The sequence below is a fragment of the Psittacula echo genome (assembly GCF_963264785.1).
Source record: "Psittacula echo genome assembly, chromosome: 9".
NCBI lineage: Eukaryota > Metazoa > Chordata > Aves > Psittaciformes > Psittacidae > Psittacula > Psittacula echo.
In genome coordinates, this window is record NC_137745.1 from 17,430,348 (window position 1) to 17,450,756 (window position 20,409).

The window sequence follows — 20,409 nt, forward strand, 5'->3', positions numbered from 1 at the left end:
TGTGGGGGTTTAAAGTTACATGAGCTAGTCTAAGGTCTTATTGCAGCTTAGTTGCACATCTGCACACACCTGGCATCAAATACAGAGATGAGCAGGTAAATTGATACAGCACTGCTGAGAAATGCTTTTGTAGTAGTGTGTAAGAGAAGAGGTGGAAGCAACTCCCGACTTCTTGCTTAGAAAAAGTACGTGTGGGAGAACTTTTAGAGACCATTTTCCAATCTGTCAGAATCCTGGGCTGCTTGTTGATTTGCAGACTTTAGTCATATGTGTGAGTAACAAGTGCATGGGATGGAGTGGCACCAGGTGTCAAACCGTGGAGTTTTGAGCGCTGTGATCTTGGCTTTAGATTCAAATCTTATCTGTTAGTGTAAATTCAGAAACTTAAGTCTGCAATTGCTTAACCAGTTGGCTACCTTGTTAGATAAACTTCTCTGCACTACTTCTACTGATGGTAATGCAGATAAACAATGCAAATAGTGTTTGTTCTAGAAGAAAGATGTCATTTTGAAAGAAAAGGAAAGAATGAGTTCTCTAGTAGAGATCTGTTAGTGCTTTTAAGACTTAATTTATTCTGAATGAAATATTCAGGCTTGCATAACTAAACCAGTTGAAATTGAAACTTCAAAGTAAACTTGTTCTTAAGCTCATTGAGGAGGGAAAACCAGTGCAAGATACAAACAAAATTAAAATTACTAAATCAAAACTGCCTGGTTTAATTCATATTGAAACAGTTTACTCCTGGTGAACTGTGGTACAGCATCCCTGTATTCTTACAACTACCAAACATGGAGAAAGGCTTTTACTTTACTGCTGGAGTGATATAATTGTGCTCCTCTCAGGGTGGCTTACTTAATTCTTATAATTTGGATGTAGTGGTTCCATGTGGCTCCAGTAAGTCTTCATTTTCCTGTGCAGTCTATGCCTGTGTACCGCATGAGCATGCCAAAGCACTTTACACATACATATAAAACTTGAACCTTGCAGTATTGCTTCAGGATTGTTATCTAAAGTTTGCCTTTCCTGATGAAGGTTTAAAAACCAACACACACACACACACACACACACACACACACACAACCCCAGCGAAACAGAAAACGACAAAAAACTCCTTCCACCTGGGGAAGGCAGACAAGTCTGCAGCAGCTTTTCCTTTTCCAGCTGTGGCAAGAACAATTCCTTTCCTCCTTTGCCTGTTTTTAATAGCATAGACTGTACCAGCATAAGCTGTGCTTTACTGTTTCCTTGCCATGAAACAGAAATCCTTCTCCAGTTGTTTGCATCACAATAGCAGATTGTCTGTTTCTTTTTCTAGCAATCAGAAATGGACTGTGGTATTCATCTTAAGAAAACAAAAACTCAGGATTCTGTTAGGAACCATGAGCAACAGGAGGAGGAGACCAGTCTTGCAAATACCTTGGAGCATATTATGGGACAGCTGGATGTTCTGACTCAGGTACGGTTTGCTCTTTTATTTTATAGTAAAAAGAGTACCTCTGGCTGGAAGAACTTGGAATATTTTGCAATAGTTTCATAGAATGAAAGTGTGGCTAGTTTAAAACCTCTGCTGTTTAGTATCTTTCTGATAACTCTGTCTTCCATCTGCTTGTCAGCTTATCTCTTATCAGTTCCTTTGCATCTTCCTGAATTCCAGCTTAGGCCCAGCTCTTCCTCTAACTCCTTTATGCTGCAGTGTTTCAGAGCACTCCTTGAGCCAGCTCTGGTTCCCTGTGCTATTAGCCATGGTTCATCTAAGGTAATGCCTGAAGGAGCTGTTGGCAGTAGGACTCTGTTTTGGTGTATAATCTGTCTCTCTTCCCTCCCCCATTATACTGCAGTCTATAGGCAAACTCTGTTCAGATCCCACTCCTTTTCCACCACCCAACATTCACCTACACAATCCAATTTCTGCAGTATTCTCCTCCCATCAACAAGTCTGGGCCCTTCTGTGTCTCATCTCTGAAACATGCTTTTCACCCACAAACAGCAAACAACTAATCCCTTGCTAAAGCATTAACATACAGCTCTTCCTCCAGTACCAGCCGTTAATGGTGATCATCACAGTATGTATTTACTTAATACAAATGTGGGGATAGAGCTGGTTTGTGTTTAAATAGCTGCTCATTGCTCCTGTGAAGAAACACCATTTCTGACTATTGTCTGGAGCTGAAGTTCGTTGTGTGTTTTTGGGATATGTGAGAGGCAAGGAGAAAGCATGGGATAATAAACATTGGTGATCTCCTGTAGTTGAGACCATTGACATAGAATGGAAAAATCTGTGTGGGAGGGTTTTTCTGTGAGTTTGGGTGTTGTTTCTGTGGAAGAAGCAGGTCTTGAACACTTGGTATTGAACATGCTGATTATTAGTCCATGTTAGCTCTTTGCTCTTAAGAAGTACTTGTCAAAAGGTGTAAAATGATGGGTTGGAGGGCCTATCGGGGGTTGAAGTAGAGCTGCTTTAGGGATTAGAAAACATTCCAGTACTACAGACAGCCTAAAATAGAGTAGGGTGAAAACCAAAAGGTATTTAAGTTCATTTGGCAGAAGTGCAAGAGAGGATTTTTAGCTCTGATCTCTAAAACACTGAACACTGGAGGGTGGGTGGGGGGAATCTTTTGTGTTACATTGGGCCCTTGTGCTTGTGAGTAAAATGCAACCCTGTGTGTACACAAAATATTTTATTGCTGTTTTTACGTCTCCTTAGTAAGTTTGGAATGTGATTGTTATCTTTCATTGCATAAATCGGATCCACGCTTCTGATGATGGATGTGTAATGGCTCCTTTTCAACTTCATAGGTGTTTAGAGGAGGCAAATATTGCAGTAAACAGTATGTGTGGGATTTAAACTAGATATCAGCAATGCAAACATCTCTCTCGAAGATATTGTGTAACCATAGAAAATTCCAAATGTTGTTTTAAACGTAGCAGAAATTGAGATCAGTGGGGGAGGAATAAATTAGTAGGTTATAGGATAAAATTGGAAATAGGCCTGAAATAGTAAAAGTCCAAAAAGCTGCCTTGAGTAACTGCATTCAGCAGCCTTTTACCTTTTTTGTAGCTATTCTGCCTCTTTTTTGCTGTCCTTGAAGTACTTTATTTCCCATTGGTTATAATTTTTGTATGTTGTGTTTTGTATTAACACCATTTAAATGCATCTGTACAAATTGATGTTCCTGACACACTGTTGAAATGGTTTCATAATTCTTCATTTTCATGCCAAGGTTTTGATATTTAGCAGTGAAACAAACCAACACCAAACAAACTTAAGCAAATGAGCCTGGAAGAAGTCCTCATTCCTAGGCTAAGGAGGAGGGATGCAGGCAGGTAGCAATGCAGAGACATGGAAGGTAACTCTGGAGGGTGGTGAGGCCCTGGCATAGGTTGCCCAAAGAAATGGTGAATGCTTCGTCCCTGACAGTGTTCAAAGCCAAGTTGGACAGAGCCTTGGGCAACATGATTTAGTGTGAGGTGTCCCTGCCCATGGCAGGGAGTTGGATCTGGATGATCTTAAGGTCCTTTCCAACCCTAACTATTCTATGATTCTATGACTTGTTTTTTCCAATGCTGGCCTTTGATAACAGGGAAGGGAATGCTGCTCCAGCAGAGCCACTATTACCCTCTTTCATGCAATTAGATGTTGACTGGAAGGAGCCATGACACACAGAGATCCAAGTGAAATGGAAGCAATGGCTGCTGATGTTGGATTGGTTTTCTTTCCTAGCCATTTCTGCCAAAGCACAATAGGACCCTGCTCCCTGTGTGTGGCAGACTCAAACCAACGTTGTGTGTTTTCTGGGCCTGCTGATTCCTATGGAAGGACAACACCACTGCTGCTTCAAAATGGAACAAATATATTTCATAAGTAACACATAACAAGTGTCAATATTTTTTTCTTGGAGAAGTGCTGAGGAGCACTCCTGGTCCTCTTATAAATCATTGCTTTGTAATTCCCAATTATTGGTTGTTTAAAGAGAATGCTAATTTCATAAGCAGGGCCATTCAGTTGAAGGGAAAAGAGAGAGTTCAGAAACCCTTTATTGGTATAGCCATCCATGGTTTTTCAGGAATTTATAATTTGTTAGCTTTGTGGGAGATTGGGAATACTTCTGATGTGGAACCTGTGCTTTTTGGTGGTGCTGTGGTTTCCAACACTTACCATGATGTCATGTACCAGTGGGGGAAACTTACAGTTGTGATAGACTGCTTTTGGAAATTAGAAAAATATAAATTTACTTTATTTTCCTAACTTTTTTCCATAGCAATCATTTCAAGGTTTATCATGCTCAACCTGGTGTCATGTGAAAGTGGGAAGGAGAGCAAATACTTTCAATTTGTGCTGCAAGAGGTACTAGTAAGACATCAGCTGAAGGCTGTCATGTCTTGCCAGCGCAGAGCTTTGTTCTGGGCTGTACGCTTGAACTGCATTGTCTGCTGCTCACCAATTATCAGTACCTTCCCTCAGTACAGTGACAATAGATTGACAATAGATTTCCAGATGAAGTGGGGTGTCATGTACTTAGAGACAGCAGGATTGTTTTTATTCCATTAAGAGGTCTCTTCCTGCTAGACACCAATTGCAAGTAGAAGCGCTGGGGCTGTGGATGCATCATGCCCTGCACAGCAGGATACACTTGAACAGGCTTGCTCCTTCAGTTAGATACTTCAGTTCTTATTAGAGAAAGCTGGATCAGAAGAAACCAGTAGCTCTTGTATACCACATCTAGCAGGAACCGTTACAGTGAACATATGTAACCCCCTCAGATTTAGAGAGCTTCATTTGTATGTTGCTGACTTTGTGCTGTGATTTTATTCCTTAAGATTTTGGTGTCTTTCTTTAAACTGGTTTGTGATTCAATGCAACTTTCCTCTCTTCCTCCTACCAGAACTCTCTCAGGACATCTTTTGTTTTACTTGTAACAAAGTGCTCTAATGTGACCTGACAGGGGCGCTTCGTATATTTTTCTACGTGTTGTTTGTGTTTGGCCATACTTCACATGCAGATAAAGAAGTTAATGTTTGACTGCATTTTTCAGCAGGGTAGCGCATGTTTGACACTTCTGCTGCCTGGAAGAGTGGAGTGAGTGGAGGGAGGCTGAGACCCAGACATAAGCAGGTTGTTTCCAGTAGTCTGAATTACTTAAAGATACCCTGGTCCCCCTTTGTAGGAAAATAGGCAATTCAAATCAAGCAAAGGAATGAGGAAGATGAGTAACAAATGTATGTTATAGATGCTTTGCTTGCTTCTCCCTTTTCCGCAGCTTAGTACCTTGTCAGTGTCCCGTGTTCTTCACTGGTATTTCAGAAATGTGAAAAGGAGGAAAGCACAAAATGTTTATTTTTATTCTTTATCTAAGGCTGGATCTCAGTATCTCTGTGCCTATGTAAAGAGATGGGCTGAGAATTAGAGCTTAAAGGAGGGGAGAGGAAAGGTGATTTTCTCTTTTGGATAACTTTTTGGAACAGAAAGATATGTTTTGGCTGAAGCAGAAATGAAGCAGATACTGGGTTTGCTTGGTTCGGACGCATTTTGTGCACTTGCAGCTGAACTGCACTTCTGAAAGACCATCTGTGAGTAACCATCTTGGCTGCAGAGGAAAACTTGTATTTGCAAGGATCACCTTCAAAGAGTCTGTATGTATACTCTTGCCCTCACTACAGACACCTGCAGCTACAAGGTTCAATTTGTTAATCTGCAGCACTGGTGGGCAGTGGGCACTGAGGCAAAAGCTCCTGGTTTCATGTGGGAAGGAAGATGTCTGCTCCAAACAAAGAGTTCAAAATCAGGTTAACATAAAAATTCATAAATAGCTAAGATAATCCACCCACAGGAAACAGCTTTATATACTTCCCCAAAGTAATCTTCTGTTGAAGCTGGGAGAAAACAATGCAGTGAAATGGAGAAGACTTGATAAATCTGTAAAATAATCCAAGCCTGAACTGAAGGACAATCTAGCTCATGGGAGATTAAAGGATTATTTCAGTCCAGAAAAGATTGCAGAGGGAGGGAAGATAAGAATTTTTTTAAAATTAAATTCTTTAGCATAAAAAAAAGGACTTGGACACAAATGAGTTGTTTTTTAATTAAAACTGAGGATGTTTGTGTATGCAATGCGTATAATGAAAACGAGTAAAGTGAAATCCGTTACTCCTTTGAGACACGGTCTCCAAAGTCTGTGTTGCTGGGGAATGAGTGTGGCCCCTCTGTTCTGAGAAGTATTGAATGTAGATTAAGTAACTGGTTTAGTAAAACAAATGCTTTTATTACTCCAAGTAGTTCCAAGTCAAGAAGTAAATGGGGGGGTGGAGGGGGTGGGTTATAAGTGCTGCTACCTCTGCCTTGTGCAGATGTCTTGGTTTCTGTGTTGCTCTCAAGACTCAAACACCCACTGGCTACAGGTGGACCCAACCCATAGGAGAAAAATTGCATCAGTTTTTGTTCTTAAAGAAATGGTTTGAAAACCAAAACAATAAAAAAGTTCCCATCTGAAAAATATGTGAAATACCACCTGAGTTTGGGGTTTAAATCTTAAGGGACAAAGAGGCTACTTCTCTGGAGTTAAAACCATCTCTTGGAGGTGCAGTAGCTTTGATCTCTCACTCGTAACAAATGAAGTATCCTGGTTGTTGCCAGTCCTCTGTATATCATCAGAGCTACTTTGTTTTTCTGCAGTGATATATAATATACTTGTTACAAAATCTCCAAAGTTTCAATGCAAATACAATTATTCTTCTGTCTAAGATGACCTAAATTAAATGCACTCCTAGGGATATTGCTGTATTAGCAGGATACTTTAAAGTGTAAAGTCTTGGCTTCTTAAAAGTGCTGATGTCTCCCTGGAGGCCCAGAGGACCCTTACCTTCCATTATCCTTCAATAGGGAGAAATACTAAACACTCCCCACAATTTGGTTTCACAAGCAGACCTTGGCAATTAATATCAATTGTTATTCAGCCATCCGTATCAGCAGCTGTGTTAATTTAGCTGAGAATTTGCATCTTTTCAGAGGTAGATTGGGCAGCAGGGAGGGAGATGAGAAGTCTTTGTGGTTGGAGGAGACCTCTAGTCATTTGGGGTTCTAACCACTATATTGTGCAGCTGCTCACATGATATATGCTTAGGTGTTTTGTTGTACTCATCATAACTTGCTGTGTTTTTATGCTGTGTGGTGAAACTTGAAGTCTCTGTTGGTCCAGCCCCGGAGGCTTAGGACCTGTGTACCAGGGAAGCTGTCAGTACCTGTGCCGCAGCTTGCAGCCATTCCTTTCCAGAAACTTGCAGGATCTGATGCGGATGCCATCAGTTTAGCTTAGGCTGATCAGCTGTCAAGACTGAAGCAACAGCAGTGTGTGATGAAACATTTTTAGTAAGAGGGCTGTAAATGGAAAGGCTCAGTTAGAGATGGCTTGCGTGCCTTGTGTCCCCACACTGTGCGGAAGAAACTGGCAGAGCCTGTGGCTTATCTTTGTGTTTAGGATTGATTTAATAGAACATCCTTTTCTGTCCTTCAGAGTCCCTTTGGTCACTGTGATACTGGTACTGACCATGCTGGTTAGTCTGGCAAAGTGGCTGATACTAGTTTTTTCAGGTACTCTTGTATGGTTTTCCTACCTGTAAAAAACACAATAAGCATAGCAAGTGATCACCTGTGTTGTTGCTGTACTGTGTCTGCGGCATGAGTAGGCTCATGCAGTACACCAAAGCCCTGTCCAACCTGGCCTTGAACACCTCCAGGGAGTGGGCACCCACAACTTCTCTGGGCAACCTGTTCTAATGTCTCACCACCCTCACAGTAATAATGGGGAAGAGTTAGCTGAGCAATGCTGGTTTTGAATTTTACAACAACCCACCTCCTTCTTGTAGTGCTTTGGTCTGCTAAATGTAAGAAATACTTTACTTTTCAAGTATTGAGTAGCACAAGTCTGACTGTTGGCCAGAGGGAGCTGGTGGGGTTATGATCTCTTGTGAAAGAACTGACAAAGAGGTTGTTTAGCCTCAAGACTTCTTGAGCAGATCTGGAGCTCTGGGTAGGGATCCTGATAAAGCCGGGTTAGTGCTGGCATTTGCACTTCTGCTGGCTTTGTCATGTATTCCTAACCCACATCGCTCAGCAGTGACATTGGGTGAATCTGCAAAACTGTGTTGAGAAGGCTTATGGGACTTCCTAACCCACAGTGCTGCACCGACCAATACATTCCTGTCTAACCACACTGAAGCTGAGTGTTTTCTAGTAACAAATATAAAAGTCTGTGGAATTTGAAGCATGTTATGAAATAAACCCAGGAAAACTTGTGAAGTCCCATTAAAGAGAGATTGAGGGGAAGACTAAAGCACTACATGAGCTTTCTTCATTCTGAAATAATCAATACACTATTCGTAGCCTGGTGTGAAGTACTCTATGCAGATGGGCTTTGGGAATTTGCCTTAAAGTCTGCATTCAGAGCAGCTGAGCTGGTGAGGAGGTACAGAACTTATTTAAAATGGCTCTGGGGGGCAGATCCTGATTTAGTCTGAGCAGAAAAAGAAAACACAACAACAAAACACAAAAACCCAACCACAAAACAGAAACAAAACCCACCTTAATTGTGCGTTTGATGTCTGAGATTAAGGCTTTGACCACTAGAGTATAGCTAGTCGCAGCATGCAAAGAGCCTTGCATACATTCATTTGCTACATGAAGTGTTGATAACTGCAGAGGTTTCATACCTAGTTGTACTCTTAGATAAGAGGCTGACTTCCTTGATTAGTCTAAACTGCCAGCTTTAGCTGGAAATGTGTCAGAGCATGCAGAATGGTGGTAGCTGGTTTGGGTCCCATCTCGAAACTGTGTTATATAACTTGCACATGCAGAGGGCAGCCTGGCTTTCTTTAAGCTTAGTGATAGCAGGGGTCTGCTTTGAGTGCCACAGGATGTAGCTGCTGAGATTGAAGGGGCAAGTCCCAGCAAAACTTGTATGATAGGAGGCAAGGCTGCTTCAGACAGGTTCATACTTGAACCTCAAAGTGACTTCTGCTGCACAAGTTCTCCCATGAGCCTTTCAATCTTGCAGCTGAAGTCTGGTATTTAAACTATTGTTGGTGGAAGGAGTTAATTCCTTTTTTTTTTCTGTAAAAGGCAGGGGTACCCTGGTGCAGAGCCTTCCTGTGGCAGTTTATTACATTTGTGTTAGTTTAGAGAACAGGCTCCCAAGTTTAATTTACCTGGATATTTGATAATTCCTGTCTCCACATAGGGCTGCATATATGCTTGGGAGACTCTATTTAGTGGGTGTTGGAGGTATCATTTTAGTGATCAGCATACAATAACTGCAGCTGCTTGTTGATAATTACTCGCTTTAATGCATGCATTTGAAGGTTGGCAACTGTACTCCTTTCTTGAAAGACTCTTTTTACTTTCCAGTATGGTGCCAACGGGCTTCCTTAATGCTGTGCAGCAGTTTGTGGTCCAGGTGTCATGGATTTGTGCCTCAGAGGTATATAGGTACCTCTGAACTCACTCATTAGTACTTCCCAAAGAGGGACCACTGGATGCTCAGGCAGCATTTTTATGATGCAGTTTACTTGCTGTACTACTTGGCCATGTTTGGGACTAAAATTGGCTCTGAAATGGCCATTCTGGGGGGAAAAACATAAGAAGTTACAGCAGGGCATCTAGATCCTTGAAAACAAACCAGTGTTGGCCTTGCTCATTACAGAGGGCAGAGCTCTTAAGCCTCAACTCCAGGTCAGACTCCGCAAGTGTCATTCTGCAGGTCCACAGGCTGCTTCATTGCACCTCATAAAAGGCATCCCTCAGTCTCTCCTTGTTACCAGCACAGTGGAGTGAGGAAACTGAGTGCAGAGAAACTTACAAACTTCTGTATTTTCTGATAAATTGAAAAGAAATCGATGCTTTTGTAAATTAACATGTCAAACAGAAAAGAAAAATCTGAAGAGGTAGAAGTAATGTGTTTTTCTTGGGCTATTTGATATGTTAGTGCTCTGCAGAAACCTCTTTTAGCATACACTTAGAAAAACTGGCAAAGCAAACTTTTAAGAATCTTTTTATTGAAGTAAAGCTGGGAACTGCTTCGATCTCCACGATCAATGGAGAGAGGGATTTTCTGTTATGAAATGATGACAGGAATAGAAATGAAAGTGTAATATTTTGGAGCACATTTGCAGTCAATGTGTGGGATCGTATTCCTTGTAGGATCAGCCAAGCTGTTGTTAACCTCATCTGAGTAACTGTTGTATCAATATGTGGGGATTTTTTGGAGTCCCATAATTACTGGTGATCCACTGGAGCAATGTTATGACCCCCATGCTATTTTGTGTGCTAACTCAATCTAACCAGTGTGAGTGGCATACTGAAAAACCCGTGCGCTGCTGGCAGGGCAGGAGCTGCACCTTGCTGCTTGCAGAGCAGCCATCCAAAGCATGCCTGCTTTGCCCCAACCACCAGGTCAAGTACTGCTGAAGTTAAATAATGAGCAGCCATCTGTCCAGGTGGAGATCGCTCTCCTGGCAGAGACTCCTGCCACTGCTCCAGATGGTTGCTGATGGCCTCTGCTTGCTTGTTCTGGTCTCTGCTCTTCAGGTTTCATTTATCAGTGGTAGAACTGGTTCCCCTTATCTGTAGTCCTCAAAAGAGGCAGGACTGATTGTCCCTCCAGGGCTGCTGCTGAAGCCTTGGCCCTGGGGCTAGTGGTGCTTGAACTGTCTCTGCTACAGGGAAATGTTTAATAGGGTTTAAGGAAAAATATAACTGGTGAAAGCATCTTGAAACAGCATCACAAGTCATTATTATTTGGTTTGAGGGAGTTAAAATAACATGGAGGGGTAGGGTAGGGGGCTTGTCATCATGTAAGCAAGTGTGAGTACTGGCTACTTCAGGTGTCCTGGGGGGGGGGGGGGGGAGGGTGGAGCGAAAATTCCCCAGAACTTAAAAAGTAAATAGGAAGCAACTTGTTTTCTACATCGTTTTTTGATAATGTTTCCAAAAAGAAAAGCAGGTTTTTTCTAGGGTAAGTCTGCAAAGATGAATGAAGACAAATGTTGCAGGAAGAGCTGGTAGAAGCAATTTGAGCAAGTTTTCTTAGTGTGAAAAATCGTGTTTTGTGTTCTGGTGTCCATAGTAATGCTCAGTGTGTTAGTGTAGTGTCAGAAATACTCCTTAATATTTAAAAAAAAGGTTGATCTTTCTTCTTGTTTAAGCCTAAGCTGTTATCCTGCTGCCACTTTGAGCCAGGGCTTTAATAAATTATCCAGCGTTTACTCCCTGGTGTGTAATGGAGACACGTACTGTGCTCCTGACACAGGAAGCCCAAGTCCTGCTGCAGAAAAGCGGCTGGACCACGAACCTGGCTCCAGTGAATCCTCGCTGAAACTGGTGAACAGTATTTCCCTCCTTGGTGCCATTGTTGGTTTGTTATCTTCTGAAAAGCAAAAACATGCAGGAGTTGAATGAGTGCAGTTTAATTTGCCTACCCACAAGGATTTGTTTTATAAGTAGCAATATGGAAATACTGTAAAACTGTCAGCTGCTAATAAAGAAGCTTGTCTTTTAAGTTACAGTAAGGCGCTGATAGCAGCTGGGCAGTATTTGTGCTTTCCCTTACCTTCGTAGGATGTCAGATGCCCTGTGTATTTGGGCATCATATATTCAAGCCTGAATGGGCTGTAGTCATTGGTTCCTACTTTGGACTTCCTGGATTTCATTTCTGACTGCTACTTTTCCACTTTTAGTTTCCAAAAACTACTCACGACAAGTTTTTTGCATATACTTACATGCAGTTTCCATTCCAATAAACATTTTCCTTGCAGCTTTTTCATAAATGCAGCACTTTGAGATCTGCTTTACTTGCGTTTAGTCTCATGGTGCTGCATGTAACAGCTCTTAACTGGTATCAACAGGATTGTGATGGCTGTAAGTCATGAGATATAGAACCACAAGTAATCTGGGGCTTTGCTTCTATCAGGGGCAGTGTGACCAGGGCATTAATTCAGTTGATTATCTTTCTAAAGGATATCTGATGCACTTTTTAACTGAGTGTTGAGTTACTAGTTCTTTTTTTAAATGGAGAAGCCAGGATTCCTACTGCTTCTCATCTCCGTCTGGTTGCTTGCAGGATAAGATCTTTGCTGTAAACCCCTGGTAGACATCCAGCCTGCTGTGTTCTGCCCCGAGTAGCTTTGCTCTTGACTTCTGTAAGACAGCCGCCAAGCAATAGTGTTGCTGGGTATGAAAAGGATGGAATCCTCTCTCCTTTGAATAGATGGGAGGAATCCTGCTGGCTTTGGGGCACCCGGGGTGTTACTTCCTTGCTCCACTTTTCTTCTGGTTCTCTGTGTACTGCAGTTCTTGTGCCTCAAAGTGGTGGCAGTAGAGGAAAATACTTTAATTAAGCTAGTGCTGTAGCCCATGGGAATATTTAAGCCATGCAGGGCTTTTCTTTCAGGTGAAGTTTTCTCCAGCGGCAGCAATGCAGCATTAGGCAGCAGGAGTTAGCCATTCTGCCTTGTCACAGGTCAGCAGTATGTATGTGGCAGGAGTAAGCTTTGAACTATGTTTGGGGAGGAAAGCAAAGGGTGCATTATGGTAAATGCTATGATGCACAGCCCCGTCTGGCTTTGTTGATATGCAGTCTTGCGAGATGGCTTTGCCATAGCGCTTCATGTTGTTTTTACTACATCTCTTCTCTCTTCCCCCCCCATTCATCTCATTCCCCAAATCATTTTACAGGAGACTTTTCCTAGTCTCAAGTGGCCTTAGCCAAGCTATTTCCTCTCTTTGTGCTTTCGTTTCCCCAGCTGTAAAAGAGGATAATGAGACCTGCTTTCTTTTTTCAGGCACTTAGAGATGTGCTTACGAAATGAGCTATTAAAAGGCTTTCTATGTATAACTTCTATACAAACAGCAATTGTCCAAGTTTATTTGAATTACTTTATAAAAGTCCAAGGTTCTGAACATCCTTTGTTTTTAACAGAGGATGTTATGCACTAAAAATGCTCAAAATGTGAAGCTATTGATTGTTGCTGATAAGTTTATAAAGCATTAAATCATCACCGCCTATTATCAGGCTTTCTTGTGTCTATGGAAGCTGAAAGCGGTTTTGCCTAAGCAGATCCCTTGTCTGAGAGTGATCAATAAAAGGTTTTCAGCAGAAGCTTTTATTGCCACGTGGTTTAAATGTTCTTCCTGTGCATCCTGTACATGATGACTTCAGCGTGGAGAAAGATATTAACAATCCTTTGTGGGGTAATTGGATTACACAGAAGTATTTTGGCTCTATGTTGGGGTGGATATTGCCACTTTGGGTTTCAGTTCACTTCTACTGCGTGTTGCACTGCCTTATGCTGGGCTGGGAGAGTTTTCTTGCTTTTCATTGTGCTTGTCCAGCAAGTTTTGCATGTTTTAATTGCAGCAAACCAATGGCATACAGGGAAGGGAGGAAAAAGTTGGAAGCAGGGAGGGAAAATCAAAGCTGAAACTGGACATAGCTGTCGAAAAACCTGTGTCTCTCATTAGCAGAATTGTGTCTGGTGGCTGTCTGGTGGCTCATGAGCCTGTTCCTGAGAGCAAACGCAGAGCTTGGTTTGAAAGCACCAAGTGCTGTGATGAGTGCTTGGTGGTGTGTGCTGGAGACTTTCATGCCCACCAGCCTCTGTTGCTCCTCTCAGGTTGTGTGGAGCTCTGCCCTGCTAAAATGCTGATCCTGGAGTTACAGGAGTATTTTAAGGAGGTATTTCAGGAGTGTGAATTTAGTATTTTGCTATGCACTGAGAGTACAGTACGTAGCTTGTCTTTGTGAGCAGGTCAACAGCAGCTTTCATGTTGTTTTGCAGACTGTTTCCATCCTGGAGCAGAGGCTGACACTCACTGAAGACAAGCTGAAGGAATGTCTTGAGAATCAGCAGAAAATCATTCAGAACAAAATGAGCTGATTTCCTGAGAGAAGACAGGAGCTGAAGGCATTGGGAGGTTTGAGGTTGCTTGTTTCCTGACAGACTGTGTGTGACTTGCTTTAACGACTTGGAGCGCAATCTACTTTTCAATTGGAATGTACAGTGATTGTAAATAAGCTTTGTTACTTTACTAAAATAAAAGTAATATTTTATTCATAAGCGTGGATAACAGTTGTCATTTCCTGTGTTTTCCAGAGATGCAGCAGCCAGCGTGTGGTCTGAGTACTAACTAGGAAGGTTGCATGTCTCCTGCCTTTGGTGCTGCTGAGGTAGTTTTGGCATGTTTAAGCATCTTGGAGTTGCTAGATGTCTGGCACAGGCTGTATTAAGCTGGTTGCTGAGGTGTGTGCTGGCCACAGGTGACAGGCAAAGAGCTCCTGAGATATTTTGGGCAGTGTTTTCAGAACATAGAGAGCAGGTGAGGTCGCAGTGCAGCCAGCACTGGGAGAAGGGTCTGTCTCATCTGAGTCCCAGGAGATGCCTGCAAAATCTGGCAAGGAGCAGCCCCTGGGTGGTATTTGTGCAGAGGCAGTTAAATCCAGTGGTGGGATTTAACCTGCTGTCTTGTGCAACGTGTGAAAAACAGTCGCTTGAGACTGGCAAAGAGTCCCTGGTGGGTCAGGTGCAGGGTTTCAAGCAGATTTTGCTTTGTCTTCGTGTCTTCATCTGCTCCTTAATTTAAGGGCAGGAGAGAAGGAGAGAGAAGGCAACCAAATAGCAGAACATTTGCTCCATTGTGGAACTTGCCTTTTCTCGCACTGGACTGCCTTTAATTTTTGGTCATTTTGCAGATGTTTTCACAGTTGGATAGCTCATCACTCACACCTACGCTCTCGCCCTGCACCCCTCATCACTCCCCCTGGCTTTTTCAGGGCTTTAGCAGGTGTTCAATATGTAGCTGCACAAGAATTTGGACTTCTGGGAGATTCTGTTCTCCAGCACCTCTTCTGTCAGCACACACTGGAGGTCTCCTTTCTTGCAATAAACTATTACCCACATTCCTGGAGAAATAAGCAGTGGGAACTTGAGCACCTCGGGGTTAATGAAACCCTCCTCACCACTGTCTTGTCTGACCTCTTCAAACAGGGAAGCTGCGTCAAGCCCTACCCTTGGTGGTCCCTTGTGTCACAACCATCTGCCAGCATTTCATGGCTTCCAAGTCCCCCTTCTCCAGATGTGCTGTGGGCATTCTGGATACTTGTCTGAAGGCTGGCTGCTGCCCTTATTTCACATGGGGCTTAGCAGATCTTTCTGGTTCGGGTTTTTGTGCACCTGTTTCTGTTTCAGGCTGTGTCTGCTAGTACAGTGTCATGATAGTGTTAATACTCCTTATTCCACCTGGATGAAGCAGTTTCATCACCAGGAAGCTTCTGGTTGCCTTCCCTCCTGGTACTTTCTACATCTCTAATAACCCCTTGTTGGCATTATCACAATATTTCACTCTTTCATTTGTGGGAGGCTGAGAGCTTTCTCATTTCCGTGCTTATTGGATTGATTATAAATCTGAGTTTCTCTCTGCTCTGCCACAGACTGTTTGTTTTCTGTTTCCAAGCTCCAAGTCTGCTAAATCATTATTTTCTCTCAGATTACACTAATGGAATCAATTCAGTGATGTTCTTCCGTGCTCTTGCTATAAGCTTTCAGTGGCTTTCAGCTGAGAGACTGACATCATTTTCATTGAAATGAGCATATGTAGTAATGTGGATGGGTGGGGAGGAGGAGACTCAAAGGTACTTGCAGCCAATTTGCTGCTAGGGGAAGGCTGCTCCTGCCCTGATCTGCTGCTGCTGAGGCAGTTGCAAAAGTGAGTTGCAGGAGCCTAATTGACCAGCTTGACCCTCAATGCCGTGTACTGGTCTTTGGGCTGGGGGCATGAGGGGGAGAAGAAAATGTAAGCTATTGCAGCATTCATCAGTTTTGAAGCTTTTAAAATAGTGTTTGTTTCCTTTAAGTGTGTAGTTTCTAATGTCTTGGAGACCACAGAAGGAGGTTATATATAGTGTTTTAGGGAGAATGGCAATACAAATCACTTGGGCACATTCAATATAGGTAATGTTTCTTTTCAGGTGTTCTGACTGAATCCATTTGAAGGGTTCAGTTGTGCTTCTAAACCAGAAGAGACACTCAGGTGCTGAAGCACAAGCCAGTGGGATGTAGGGTGTTGTGGTTTAGCCCCAGCTCAGCCACACACAGCCACTCACTCGACACCCCTGGTGGGATGGGGGAGACAATCAGAAGGGTAAAAGTGAGAAAACTCGGGGGTTGAGATGGAAGACAGTTTAGTAGGTAAAGCAAAAGCTGCAGCACAAACAAAACAATTCACCCCTTTCCATCTAACAGCCTCTATATGATTTAAGTGGCAGGAAAGGTAATCTAAAGGGAATTTCTTGCAACAGTACACTCCAGCTCAATCATTTCCTTGGCTCAAATCTCGGCAACTTGCTCTCTTCATTTCTCCTCTTTACAACCTCCTACTTGGAGTATGATAATCAGGTCCTAAAATGCACCTGCACTTCTAAAAGGGTGTCTAATGGTTGAGAGACAGGCAAGGTGTTGGAAAGAAAGCATTTAACATATAATCCTGCTTAAACATTGAGCAATAACCTCAAAAAAACACCTGAGAAGCCCAAATCCTATTGCCTGTCTTGTCCCTAGGCTCCATGCTTAACTCTGTCCCCTAAGCACCATGGGTTTTGAGCGCTGAGGACAGAGTAGCCTCTGGAGTGAATTAAATCCACTTTTATTTCTACACTCATGATCTTTTTTTCTTGACTTGAACATCTGCAGCAACTGATTTATGAAGCTGTTAACTTGGGGAGCAGTGGCACAACCACGCAATGAGGAGCATGTTGGGTGTACTTGGGCTGATGTGACTTCTATGCCGTGTAAGGATATACCATGCCTTGAAAGCTGCTTGCAGTGAGTGCACAGAGAGGCTGCAAAGAGTTAAGGATTTTGTTTTGGAGCTCAGAGGCAGCTTGAAGCCAAGTTCTTAAAAAAGTAGTTTAATTTGTTGCCATTACATTTGCCAGACCTATGACCTCACTCAACTTTTAGCAACAGTTCTTTGTGCCCAGATTGGCCCCTGGGGAGCCCGGCGCTGCTGCAAACGGCTTTTTGGCTGCTATGAGCATGGAACATGTTAAACATAACCGTGATCTGTGAAAAAGTAAGAATCTTCAAGCACTGCCCACTTTCCTTCCTGTCTGGGAGCTGGAATTGGACAGATACCATAGAGGAGCTCATAACTGAGTAGACAAAAACACTGGAGTGCTGTGGTGTTGCCTCTTCCAGCTGGGAAGTGACATGGCCGGGAGCATCCTCTGCCAGCAGAGTCATCACTGGACATGAGTCTGCCAGCTAGCTAGAAAATAAACCCCAGCTATGATCTAAGTAGCTGAGCTAAAACTAGCCAGCCTCGTGGTACTCACTGCTTCTTATATAACCTCCTTACAGAGCTGCTCTCGAACAAAATGTTTTCTGAAATCCGAGTGAGTAGGAGGGGAGGGAAGCGAATCGCTTTGCAAAGGTTTGTCACTGGTGACGTGAGCAGACCTGTGTTTCTTCCCTTGCTTTTAGAAATGCTTGGTCTCTGAGTGCTTCTCAAATGGTGTGACCTGATCAGCTGTAGTTTTGGGAAGGGAATGTGATGGGGAAGGAAATTCTCTTATTGATGCTCATCTGCATGTTTAACGTGGATTTAATGTGTTGTAGGAAGTTTCACGTGTGTCTCTGGGAAAGCTGAGGATCTACATCTAGCTGTGCAACAGAACTGCCATTGCAGGCAAACATCACTCTTCAATCTCCTGTTCTCCTTGTCAGGGGAGATGTGTGTAAACTACTTTCTCTATCGAGGTACAGGTTCTGTGGGCAAAGATCTCGTTAGAGATTTGAATGTATTGTGTTGGGAAGAGCGAGGTGGGCTCCCTTCCTGAGCACAGGTCTCTAGCATCCTTTACATCCTCCTTATCTCCTTGTAGCACAGCAGCTGGTGCTGCCAGGGGGATGTGAGCTAAGCAGTGCCTTTCTCCTACACAGCATGAGTGGTGGCTGTTATCTAGGGCTTCAGTGGAGTTTGAAGTTCGCTGGTGTCACTTCTGAGCAGAGTGGGGGTACATCCTTACATCAGCATGTTGGGAGAAGGTGCTGTGGGGTGGTTTCTGGTGAGGAATGAACAGTGTGAACAACAGGGGTGTTCTGGCCAAGGGTAACTCATTGTCTGCTTGCCTGCAGCTGAGACAGGCCAGGTGCCCACTGCTTAAGGCCATGAATTTGCCTTCTGCAAGGAAGTCTTTCCCCAGTGGCCACCCTTAGGTTTCTTTATACTCGCTCCAGCCCAGCACTTCCTCCCTGATAACACAATACAGCTGGAAATGCACCATTTTGTTGTCACAAAACAGTTAGACTGCATCAGCACTGTGACCCAGTGCCAAAAACCTGTCATATCTGTTCTCCTTTGCTGTTCCTGCTCCCTGTAGGCATCTTCTGTGCAGCTAATAACTCACTGCTGCCTTCCAGACTCCAGTCAAGCTGAGGATACAGTGGTGCTTGGAGTGGCACAATGATTTTTTTGCAAGTGTCTGGTGAGGAGTGCTACAAAAGCTGATCCTTTGTAGCACAAGCTTACACCAAGAGCTCGTGGCTGTGTGGAGCATGTGCTGATGGTGGTAGCTGTTCTTTCAGCTGGTGATGGTGAAGGGTTAGGTTAAGTAGGGGGCTGGTTGGAGCTCCTGCATGGCCTCTCTTCCCTCTGGGGCAGTTGCTCTTGGCAACGTGTCTATCCTCAAGTTTGCACAGCCCTGCTGAAGGCTAGAGCTGAGCTTTGGTGTGTAGGCATCCCAGTTGGAGAAAGAACAACACTGCTCAGCTTATGGGCTCTCCCAGCTTGGGAGTGTGCTGGGCACCATGACATCCTCCCAGGAGGAGAGCCTCCTCACAGCTTGAGATGGGCTGGAGGGGGTATTACTGCCCTTCTCCTTCTGTGAATGTACTCTGCCCCGTGTAGGTGCTGTAACAGCAAGAAAGGCTCTGCCTGCCTGCTGCTACACTGGGCCCGTATGGAGCAGCACGCGCCTTGTGCTACCCGGGGTTAACCTCGTTCTTATCCTGTGAAAGCCTAGGAATATCCTTTTTCTCTTCTCTTCTACCTCCAGTTGCTCACCTTCTCCAAAAGGCTGTGGTTGCTTCAGAGGTTGTTGCTCCTTTTGACCTGGGGCAGTAGATATTTCTTTCTATGTCAGTGTCTTCTGATGCAGGCTTGTGGCTGGAGAAACTTCTATTGCATGTTGGGTTTGATAGACAAGAGCTTTCTCCAGGAGCTAGGGATGAAGATTTTGGCTTTTGGCAATTGTCCCTTGTGAGCATCAGTCAGTATAATCAAGGCAGAGGTAGCTGTGCTATTGCAGAAGCTGCCCAGTGCTCCATTTCCTGTACTAAACATGTGTGACATGTCTCTGCTGAGACCTGGTGGCCCACCAGCCAGTATGCTTGAAAGTTTCATCTGACTTAATAACAGATCCTTGAGGAGAGTCTGGGAATGGGAGGGTGGGCTTTGGTTTTGCAGCTTTGCCTCTGCAGCGTTTCATCCCATCTTGTGTCCGTCTGTGCTGCTGATAGAGTTTGAGAAACCCTTCCCCAAAGCAGCTTCAAGCTCAGTCAGTGCCGCAAGGTAAAGAGCATGTTTGGGTTCTGCTTTTGAGGTCATAGGGAAAAAGGGCACTTAATGTGGAGAAGCTTTGCAAAGCAATGCTGTAAAAAGCTCCTCTTCCACTTGCTGTTTCTTCATTTCTGCTATGGGGTTGCAGGTGAAGTTCATAGGATGGTCTTTCTTACATGGAAGCGAAGTGAGGCAAAGGGCTGGAGTGGAAGTAAGTGTTCAGCTAAGGAGAGATTTACTGCAGGCTTCAGGTCCCAGAGTGCACGTGAGAACCAGTGGGACCCAGCTGTTGTCAGTGCTGATGCTACCCAGGAAAGGTGCTCTCAGAGCCTCCTGCTCACTTGGGCATCTCTTCTGTTATACCCTGCAGCAGCAATGGCACAGCTGGAAAGCAGCTGGCTAAAACGATACTGTTTTAGCTAGCTGGGCTAAGGACGGGGGTGATGTACTAGAACAAGAGCCCTCGAGATGATGCCTCAGCAGCAGAGAGTAAAATCCCACACACATGATGGAGAGGAGTGATTTGGGAGAGGCGCAGCTGCCTTGCAAGGGAGCTGTTCTTTTGTGCAGGGGCTTGGTTTTTGGTACGACGATGTGACAAAATACTACAGGTGCTTCCAGAGCTTCAGGATTGAGAAAGGCAGGCTTCAAGCCTGCAGGTTTGTGGAGCAGGACCCCTCAAGGTGACCCGTTTGAACATGGCTGTACCTATGTGCTGCTAAGTTGATAACAAATACCTTTAATGCCACTTGATCTTCTGCTTGAAGATCAATGCGTGCCTGCTGGGTTATTTTTTTTGCTGCTGCTCC

General features: G+C 43.8%; 1 protein-coding gene across 1 annotated transcript in view; it reads left to right on the plus strand.

Moving 5' to 3' along the window:
- Positions 1-14,012, plus strand: part of POC1A (POC1 centriolar protein A) — a 60,670-nt gene extending 46,658 nt beyond the window's left edge. Inside the window, exons 10-11 of the mRNA XM_080625234.1 lie at positions 1,316-1,456; positions 13,825-14,012. Of these exons, the coding sequence (XP_080481360.1) occupies positions 1,316-1,456; positions 13,825-13,923 (240 nt within the window). The 3' untranslated portion in view covers positions 13,924-14,012. The remainder of the gene's footprint in view (positions 1-1,315; positions 1,457-13,824) is intronic.
- The last annotated feature ends 6,397 nt before the right edge of the window (positions 14,013-20,409 follow it).